The sequence below is a fragment of the Salmo trutta genome, chromosome 25, assembly GCF_901001165.1.
Source record: "Salmo trutta chromosome 25, fSalTru1.1, whole genome shotgun sequence".
Lineage (NCBI taxonomy): Eukaryota > Metazoa > Chordata > Actinopteri > Salmoniformes > Salmonidae > Salmo > Salmo trutta.
The window spans coordinates 4,966,667-4,977,166 of record NC_042981.1 but is presented as its reverse complement, the minus strand read 5'-3'; the positions used below and the strand labels follow the sequence as shown (position 1 = coordinate 4,977,166).

General features: G+C 51.2%; 1 protein-coding gene across 1 annotated transcript; it reads left to right on the top strand.

Annotated features, from left to right (window-relative positions):
- Window positions 1-1,179: 1,179 nt before the first annotated feature.
- Window positions 1,180-8,853, top strand: LOC115161760 (uncharacterized). Its single transcript, XM_029712545.1, has 3 exons — window positions 1,180-1,235; window positions 7,842-8,666; window positions 8,757-8,853. The coding sequence occupies exons 1-3, from the start codon at window positions 1,180-1,182 to the stop codon at window positions 8,851-8,853; spliced, it is 978 nt and encodes a 325-aa protein (XP_029568405.1).
- Window positions 8,854-10,500: the final 1,647 nt, after the last annotated feature.

The window sequence follows — 10,500 nt, the reverse complement described above, 5'->3', positions numbered from 1 at the left end:
ACTTGGCTCCCCTAGAGGACAAACTGGGACTTGGCTCCCCTAGAGGACAAACTGGGACTTGGCTCCCCTAGTGGACAAACTGGGACTTGGCTCCCCTAGTGGACAAACTGGGAATTGGCTCCCCTAGTGGACAAACTGGGAATTGGCTCCCCTAGTGGACAAACTGGGAATTGGCTCCCCTAGTGGACAAACTGGGAATTGGCTCCCCTAGTGGACAAACTGGGACTTGGCTCCACGGCTCTCCTAGTGGCTGTTAGAAATATCTGGATTCACAGAGGCGGGAGCCTGCTTCTATTAGCCAGAGGTTCTTGTCTTCTCTCAAAAATACCTTATTAATTTTAAGACAAACAACACATGCATCATGCTCGGATGTGCCTTTTTTTTTTTTTTTTCTATTTTACAGAATAGAGGCAAAAGGTGTCTAATGCTATTAAAAAAAAATCCTGAAAAGGAAAAACTAAATACTGTTTCCTATGTAATGCTTAGAACAAAAGCTATACACTTGAAAAACTACACGTTTGTGGATGCTGTGTATTTAACATGTATACATTAACTAAATCATTTGTATAAAGTGACTTCTCTGTTGTATTACATATACCCCCCCTCCACGTTGCCTAACTGTCCAATGCTGCTATGGTCAAACTTACTTACTTGCTGACAATCCCCCCCCCCCCCCCCCCCGCAGGCTAGAATCTAAACCCTGGGACTTCAACAGAGTAAAGCCATGTCTTCCAACCCTAGCCTGAGTTCTAGACTGGCTTGTGCTGTCTTGCCAACTCTTTTGTATTATTGTCACACTACGTCCTGTTGTAATTATTATTATTATTTTTTAAACATGATGTCATTAAAAGTATGTTGTTGTCATGACACGTGACAAAGAAATAGGAGTTGGCAAGACGACACGTACAGATCTGGGACTCAGGCTAATTTCTCCCTCCCAGCTAGTGTAAAGGAACGAAACGCTGTGTCCCAAATGGCACCCTATTCCCTACATAGTGCAGTAATACCCTATGGGCACTGGACAAAAGTGTGTTTATTTTTATATATATATATATTACTAAGAGGCCAGTTTATTAGGTACACCACCCCTTTCACAAATTGCCGTGGCTTGCTATATAAAGCAAGCAGACAGGCATCGAGGCATTCAGTTACTGTTGGATTGAACAATGGACCAAACCAATGGACCAAACCAGTGACCTAAGCGACTTTGAGGGTGGTAAGATCATCGGTGTCAGGCATGTCGGTTCCAGTATCTCGGAAACGGCCGGCCTCATTTGGCTTTTCACGCACGACAGTGTCTAGGGTTTACTGAGATTGGTACGACAAACCCCCCCAAAAAAACATTGAATGGCAGTCGTATGGGTGAAAAACAGCTTGTTGATGAGAGCCATTTTGAAGGAGAATGGCAGTCGTATGGGTGTAAACAGCTTGTTGATGAGAGCCATTTTGAAGGAGAATGGCTAGCTAACAGTCAGGCCTCAGACAGACATAACGAGCAGTACAACATCAAGGAGCGCACAAGTCGTCAGTCCTTGTCACAGATGGTCTATTACAGCAGACGACCACACCTGGTTCCACTCCTATCAGCTGAAAACAAGAAGAAGAAAGCTTCTCCAGGATTTGGCTTAAGCAGCGTGAGTCCATGACCCCATCCTGCCTGGAGGCAACAGTACAGGCTGGTGGTCTAATATTTCCCTGGCACACGTTAGGTCCCTTGATACCCATGTTTGAACCCCACAGCAGATTAATCCCTTCATGGGGGGGGTCTGACCTGTACTAGATGGGTGTACACAATAAACTGGCCAATGTATGTTACTTGATGAGCTTAGTTGAAGATTGAATTGACCATTTATCTCAATGCGAACAGAACACACTTTGGTACACTTTAGGCTGTACTGTTAGAGGGGTCGGGGAAGGATGGGTCTTGTCTGTTAGAGGGGTCGGGGAAGGATGGGTCGGTGTAGATGGGTCTTGTCTGTTAATGCCATGATGTGTAATGGTGACGGTCCTATATAGGGGTAATTTTCCCCAAATTCCCTGGTTTTCCAGTAATCCTGGTTGGATGATTCCTGAATTTCTTGCTTAATTCTGCCAGATTCCAGGAGTTTTCGAACTGGGAAAGTTAACGGAAATGCGCAACTCTAGCAACGATCCTACGCTGCTGTTAAACTCACTTTCTTCATGGATCAGGAATACAGACGCACACCCTCTATCCCTGACTCCAACCCCAACCCCGACCCCACACCCTCTATCCCTGACCCCAACCCCGACCCCACACCCTCTATCCCTGACTCCAACCCCAACCCCGACCCCACACCCTCTATCCCTAACCCTGACCCCACACCCTCTATCCCTGACTCCAACCCTGACCACACACACCCTCTATCCCTGACCCCAACCCTGACCACACACACCCTCTATCCCTGACCCCAACCCTAACCACACACCCTCTATCCCTGACCACACCCTCTAACCCTGACCCCACACCCTCTATCCCTGACCCCAACCCTGACCACACACACCCTCTATCCCTGACCCCAACCCTGACCACACACACCCTCTATCCCTGACCCCAACCCTGACCACACACCCTCTATCCCTGACCCCAACCCTGACCACACACACCCTCTATCCCTGACCCCAACCCTGACCACACACACCCTCTATCCCTGACCCCAACCCTGACCACACACACCCTCTATCCCTGACCCCAACCCTGACCACACGCACTCTCTATCCCTGACCCCAACCCTGACCACACACACCCTCTATCCCTGACCCCAACCCTAACCACACACACCCTCTATCCCTGACCCTGACCACACACACCCCCAACCCTGACCCTGACCCCACACCCTCTATCCCTGACCCCAACCCCAACCCTAACCCCACACCCTCTATCCCTGACCCCAACCCTGACCCCAACCCTGACCCCACACCCTCTATCCCTGACCCCAACCCTAACCCCACACCCTCTATCCCTGACCCCAACCCTGACCCTAACCCCAACCCTGACCCCAACCCTGACAACACACCCTCTATCCCTGACAGACACACTATGCCTGATTCACACTACAGGGCCCTTCAGAACCAGTCCACATTGTCCTTTTCTTGTATGTGGTTCAAGCAACTATGGTGGATGCTGGATATGTAACCAGGCCAGCCTAGTATGGTTTGGCACGGTATAGAGGAGAGGATACTAGTGTAACACCACCTGAGCTTTAGAACACCCAGCAGGCTGTCTGCTAACCTCTAACCCCTTTCACAGATGGCTACGGAGACGACGAAATCGAGCCTTACTGAACTCTGACATCTGTGATGTTACATCCTGTCTTTAATGCGCACAGCACCACTGTTCTGTTCCCCTGTTCAATATGGTTTCAGTCAGTCAGTACTATCAGTGTTTGTTTGCGTACTTTTCTTTCAAACCCCCAGGCAGTCCTACAGAATAACCCTGGGTCGTATTCAAACCCCCAGGCAGTCCTACAGAATAACCCTGGGTCGTATTCAAACCCCCAGGCAGTCCTACAGAATAACCCTGGGTCGTATTCAAACCCCCAGGCAGTCCTACAGAAGAACCCTGGGTCGTGGTGTTCAAACCCCCAGGCAGTCCTACAGAATAACCCTGGGTCGTGGTGTTCAAACCCCCAGGCAGTCCTAAAGAAGAACCCTGGGTCGTGGTGTTCAAACCCCCAGGCAGTCCTAAAGAAGAACCCTGGGTCGTATTCAAACCCCTAGGCAGTCCTACAGAATAACCCTGGGTCGTATTCAAACCCCCAGGCAGTCCTACAGAATAACCCTGGGTCGTGGTGTTCAAACCCCCAGGCAGTCCTACAGAATAACCCTGGGTCGTATTCAAACCCCCAGGCAGTCCTACAGAATAACCCTGGGTCGTGGTGTTCAAACCCACAGGCAGTCCTAAAGAATAACCCTGGGTCGTGGTGTTCAAACCCCCAGGCAGTCCTACAGAATAACCCTGGGTCGTGGTGTTCAAACCCCCAGGCAGTCCTAAAGAAGAACCCTGGGTCGTGGTGTTCAAACCCCCAGGCAGTCCTACAGAATAACCCTGGGTCGTGAGGTTCAAACCCCCAGGCAGTCCTACAGAATAACCCTGGGTCGTGGTGTTCAAACCCCCAGGCAGTCCTAAAGAAGAACCCTGGGTCGTATTCAAACCCCCAGGCAGTCCGACAGAAGAACCCTGGGTCGTATTCAAACCCCTAGGCAGTCCTACAGAATAACCCTGGGTCGTATTCAAACCCCCAGGCAGTCCTACAGAATAACCCTGGGTCGTATTCAAACCCCTAGGCAGTCCTACAGAATAACCCTGGGTCGTATTCAAACCCCTAGGCAGTCCTACAGAATAACCCTGGGTCGTGGTGTTCAAACCCCCAGGCAGTCCTACAGAATAACCCTGGGTCGTGGTGTTCAAACCCCCAGGCAGTCCTAAAGAAGAACCCTGGGTCGTGGTGTTCAAACCCCCAGGCAGTCCGACAGAATAACCCTGGGTCGTGGTGTTCAAACCCCCAGGCAGTCCTACAGAATAACCCTGGGTCGTGGTGTTCAAACCCCCAGGCAGTCCTACAGAATAACCCTGGGTCGTATTCAAACCCCCAGGCAGTCCTACAGAATAACCCTGGGTCGTATTCAAACCCCTAGGCAGTCCTACAGATTAACCCTGGGTCGTGGTGTTCAAACCCCCAGGCAGTCCTACAGAATAACCCTGGGTCGTATTCAAACCCCCAGGCAGTCCTACAGAAGAACCCTGGGTCGTGGTGTTCAAACCCCCAGGCAGTCCTACAGAATAACCCTGGGTCGTGGTGTTCAAACCCCCAGGCAGTCCTAAAGAAGAACCCTGGGTCGTGGTGTTCAAACCCCCAGGCAGTCCTAAAGAAGAACCCTGGGTCGTATTCAAACCCCTAGGCAGTCCTACAGAATAACCCTGGGTCGTATTCAAACCCCCAGGCAGTCCTACAGAATAACCCTGGGTCGTGGTGTTCAAACCCCCAGGCAGTCCTACAGAATAACCCTGGGTCGTGGTGTTCAAACCCCCAGGCAGTCCTACAGAATAACCCTGGGTCGTGGTGTTCAAACCCCCAGGCAGTCCTAAAGAATAACCCTGGGTCGTGGTGTTCAAACCCCAGGCAGTCCTACAGAATACCCCTGGGTTGTGGTGTTCAAACCCCCAAGCAGTCCTAAAGAAGAACCCTGGGTCGTGGTGTTCAAACCCCCAGGCAGTCCTACAGAATAACCCTGGGTCGTGAGGTTCAAACCCCCAGGCAGTCCTACAGAATAACCCTGGGTCGTGGTGTTCAAACCCCCAGGCAGTCCTAAAGAAGAACCCTGGGTCGTATTCAAACCCCCAGGCAGTCCGACAGAAGAACCCTGGGTCGTATTCAAACCCCTAGGCAGTCCTACAGAAGAACCCTGGGTCGTATTCAAACCCCCAGGCAGTCCTACAGAATAACCCTGGGTCGTATTCAAACCCCTAGGCAGTCCTACAGAATAACCCTGGGTCGTATTCAAACCCCTAGGCAGTCCTACAGAATAACCCTGGGTCGTGGTGTTCAAACCCCCAGGCAGTCCTACAGAATAACCCTGGGTCGTGGTGTTCAAACCCCCAGGCAGTCCTAAAGAAGAACCCTGGGTCGTGGTGTTCAAACCCCCAGGCAGTCCGACAGAATAACCCTGGGTCGTGGTGTTCAAACCCCCAGGCAGTCCTACAGAATAACCCTGGGTCGTGGTGTTCAAACCCCCAGGCAGTCCTACAGAATAACCCTGGGTCGTATTCAAACCCCCAGGCAGTCCTACAGAATAACCCTGGGTCGTATTCAAACCCCTAGGCAGTCCTACAGATTAACCCTGGGTCGTGGTGTTCAAACCCCCAGGCAGTCCTACAGAATAACCCTGGGTCGTGGTGTTCAAACCCCCAGGCAGTCCTACAGAAGAACCCTGGGTCGTGGTGTTCAAACCCCCAGGCAGTCCTACAGAATAACCCTGGGTCGTGGTGTTCAAACCCCCAGGCAGTCCTAAAGAAGAACCCTGGGTCGTGGTGTTCAAACCCCCAGGCAGTCCTAAAGAAGAACCCTGGGTCGTATTCAAACCCCTAGGCAGTCCTACAGAATAACCCTGGGTCGTATTCAAACCCCCAGGCAGTCCTACAGAATAACCCTGGGTCGTGGTGTTCAAACCCCCAGGCAGTCCTACAGAATAACCCTGGGTCGTGGTGTTCAAACCCCCAGGCAGTCCTACAGAATAACCCTGGGTCGTGGTGTTCAAACCCACAGGCAGTCCTAAAGAATAACCCTGGGTCGTGGTGTTCAAACCCCCAGGCAGTCCTACAGAATAACCCTGGGTCGTGGTGTTCAAACCCCCAGGCAGTCCTAAAGAAGAACCCTGGGTCGTGGTGTTCAAACCCCCAGGCAGTCCTACAGAATAACCCTGGGTCGTGAGGTTCAAACCCCCAGGCAGTCCTACAGAATAACCCTGGGTCGTGGTGTTCAAACCCCCAGGCAGTCCTAAAGAAGAACCCTGGGTCGTATTCAAACCCCCAGGCAGTCCGACAGAAGAACCCTGGGTCGTATTCAAACCCCTAGGCAGTCCTACAGAATAACCCTGGGTCGTATTCAAACCCCCAGGCAGTCCTACAGAATAACCCTGGGTCGTATTCAAACCCCTAGGCAGTCCTACAGAATAACCCTGGGTCGTATTCAAACCCCTAGGCAGTCCTACAGAATAACCCTGGGTCGTGGTGTTCAAACCCCCAGGCAGTCCTACAGAATAACCCTGGGTCGTGGTGTTCAAACCCCCAGGCAGTCCTAAAGAAGAACCCTGGGTCGTGGTGTTCAAACCCCCAGGCAGTCCGACAGAATAACCCTGGGTCGTGGTGTTCAAACCCCCAGGCAGTCCTACAGAATAACCCTGGGTCGTGGTGTTCAAACCCCCAGGCAGTCCTACAGAATAACCCTGGGTCGTATTCAAACCCCCAGGCAGTCCTACAGAATAACCCTGGGTCGTATTCAAACCCCTAGGCAGTCCTACAGATTAACCCTGGGTCGTGGTGTTCAAACCCCCAGGCAGTCCTACAGAATAACCCTGGGTCGTGGTGTTCAAACCCCCAGGCAGTCCTACAGAATAACCCTGGGTCGTGGTGTTCAAACCCCCAGGCAGTCCTACAGAATAACCCTGGGTCGTGGTGTTCAAACCCCCAGGCAGTCCTAAAGAAGAACCCTGGGTCGTGGTGTTCAAACCCCCAGGCAGTCCTAAAGAAGAACCCTGGGTCGTATTCAAACCCCCAGGCAGTCCTACAGAATAACCCTGGGTCGTGGTGTTCAAACCCCTAGGCAGTCCTACAGAATAACCCTGGGTCGTATTCAAACCCCCAGGCAGTCCTACAGAATAACCCTGGGTCGTATTCAAACCCCTAGGCAGTCCTACAGAATAACCCTGGGTCGTGGTGTTCAAACCCCCAGGCAGTCCTACAGAATAACCCTGGGTCGTGGTGTTCAAACCCCCAGGCAGTCCTACAGAATAACCCTGGGTCGTGGTGTTCAAACCCCCAGGCAGTCCTAAAGAAGAACCCTGGGTCGTGGTGTTCAAACCCCCAGGCAGTCCTAAAGAAGAACCCTGGGTCGTGGTGTTCAAACCCCCAGGCAGTCCTACAGAATAACCCTGGGTCGTGGTGTTCAAACCCCCAGGCAGTCCTACAGAATAACCCTGGGTCGTGGTGTTCAAACCCCCAGGCAGTCCTACAGAATAACCCTGGGTCGTGGTGTTCAAACCCCCAGGCAGTCCTAAAGAAGAACCCTGGGTCGTGGTGTTCAAACCCCCAGGCAGTCCTAAAGAAGAACCCTGGGTCGTATTCAAACCCCCAGGCAGTCCTACAGAATAACCCTGGGTCGTGGTGTTCAAACCCCTAGGCAGTCCTACAGAATAACCCTGGGTCGTATTCAAACCCCCAGGCAGTCCTACAGAATAACCCTGGGTCGTATTCAAACCCCTAGGCAGTCCTACAGAATAACCCTGGGTCGTGGTGTTCAAACCCCCAGGCAGTCCTACAGAATAACCCTGGGTCGTGGTGTTCAAACCCCCAGGCAGTCCTACATAATAACCCTGGGTCGTGGTGTTCAAACCCCCAGGCAGTCCTACAGAATAACCCTGGGTCGTGGTGTTCAAACCCCCAGGCAGTCCTACAGAATAACCCTGGGTCGTGGTGTTCAAACCCCCAGGCAGTCCTACAGAATAACCCTGGGTCGTGGTGTTCAAACCCCCAGGCAGTCCTACAGAATAACCCTGGGTCGTGGTGTTCAAACCCCCAGGCAGTCCTACAGAATAACCCTGGGTCGTATTCAAACCCCCAGGCAGTCCTACAGAATAACCCTGGGTCGTATTCAAACCCCCAGGCAGTCCTACAGAATAACCCTGGGTCGTATTCAAACCCCCAGGCAGTCCTACAGAATAACCCTGGGTCGTGGTGTTCAAACCCCCAGGCAGTCCTACAGAATAACCCTGGGTCGTGGTGTTCAAACCCCCAGGCAGTCCTACAGAATAACCCTGGGTCGTGGTGTTCAAACCCCCAGGCAGTCCTACAGAATAACCCTGGGTCGTGGTGTTCAAACCCCCAGGCAGTCCTACAGAATAACCCTGGGTCGTGGTGTTCAAACCCCCAGGCAGTCCTAAAGAATAACCCTGGGTCGTGGTGTTCAAACCCCCAGGCAGTCCTACAGAATAACCCTGGGTCGTGGTGTTCAAACCCCCAGGCAGTCCTACAGAATAACCCTGGGTCGTATTCAAACCCCCAGGCAGTCCTACAGAAGAACCCTGGGTCGTGAGGTTCAAACCCCCAGGCAGTCCTAAAGAAGAACCCTGGGTCGTGGTGTTCAAACCCCCAGGCAGTCCTAAAGAAGAACCCTGGGTCGTATTCAAACCCCTAGGCAGTCCTACAGAATAACCCTGGGTCGTATTCAAACCCCCAGGCAGTCCTACAGAATAACCCTGGGTCGTGGTGTTCAAACCCCCAGGCAGTCCTACAGAATAACCCTGGGTCGTATTCAAACCCCCAGGCAGTCCTACAGAATAACCCTGGGTCGTATTCAGTAGTCGCATTCGGGTAGAAAACACTTTGAAACAGAGAGGTATTAGTTGAACTTGTTTCTGTTTTTCTACGTTGTGCCCAAATGAACAAGGACCCTGGTTTAGCTCCTCCTGTGGCACTGCTGTAACAGCTTGATCCAGCTGTGGGTTGGTTGGTGTGTGTGTGGCCTTTTTTAACTGCTTTGTATTAATGGTCTTGATGAATTAATAAATCACCCAGTCTTAATCACATTCTGCTGTATTCTCATTTCACATTCACGTGCTTGCGTCCCGAATAGCGTACTACCTTAGACTAAAGCCGGGGCTTTCTGATCTAGAATAGGGTGCTATTTGGGACACATGATCTGGCTTTTCATTTCTCTTGCTGCCTGAATGTCCAGGGTCTTTCTGCCAGGACCTCGGTGTTGGTCGGTGTGACTAGAATGGGTTTTACTTGTTTCGGGTCTCATATCGACCTTAGTCTCTGTAAGGACCCTTGTACAGTGGTGCTCAATTCTGATCTTTTGACCAATCAGATTATTTGCCAATAATTGAACAAAAAAATCTGAATTATGCTGCCTGTGTAAACGCAGCAATTGTAGCAGAGATCAGTAATACACGACCGTAGTGCTATATGTTATCGCACAAACAGATCTGGGACCAGGCTAGTAATTGACAAGACGGCACAAACAGATCAGTTGTTGTCGACGGAGCATTGCGCTTTTCCACCAACGTGCATTTGATTGATCAGCGAAGGAGAACCTGCTGTGGTGAATTAACCCAGGTGGGTGTGAAGACATTGGTGGAGAGGAAAGGTGGTGGTCCCTTAGTCAAGCTGATGACCATGTTTTCATACTAGGGTCTCATTGACCCTGTCCCTCCAGGTCCGCTGGTCCTGCCTGGTGTCGAGGACTTTGAGGAGAGGGGTATTTGCCATCTCAGACTAGAGCTCTGCTAGCCGAGCCGGACGGGCCCTGACATTATAGATCGGGTTAGGGACGGGTTTCTTTCTCCAACTAAGGGTATTGGCAGGGCTCAGAGATCACTAGATTCATCATGAACATTTTGAAACTGAGCCAAGATAAGGTAAAGGAAACCATTTGGAACTGGTGAAAAAGTGTTTTCCACACTGGACACTTTGGTTTCTGATGAGGTAGGACAATTGAACTAAGTTATATTCAAGAATCAATGGGTACAGATCAATTTAAGTTCAACGCGAATGTCTAGCAACCAAAACAACTTTAGCATTTTTGTAGCTAACCCGTACTCTTATTACCTAGCGTAGCTAATGTTATCCACAACAAATCTGAATTCGTAGCATATACTAAATGGAGGTAGATATGTTTACGTCTAACCCGGAGTAGAGGTTGATTTGGCCTATATTATCAACATTCACCCTGATTGGCTGATGTGTGCAGCAGAGAGTGGTGA

Excerpts from the sequence above, each read along its gene's own strand:
- LOC115161760 (XM_029712545.1), top strand. The coding sequence starts at position 1,180 with ATGGACCAAACCAGTGACCTAAGCGACTTTGAGGGTGGTAAGATCATC. Across the intron at positions 1,236-7,841 it reads GGTAAGATCATCGGTGTCAG|AAGAACCCTGGGTCGTATTC; the intron begins GCATGTCGGTTC and ends GCAGTCCTAAAG. Across the intron at positions 8,667-8,756 it reads CGTGGTGTTCAAACCCCCAG|GCAGTCCTACAGAATAACCC; the intron begins GCAGTCCTAAAG and ends TCAAACCCCCAG.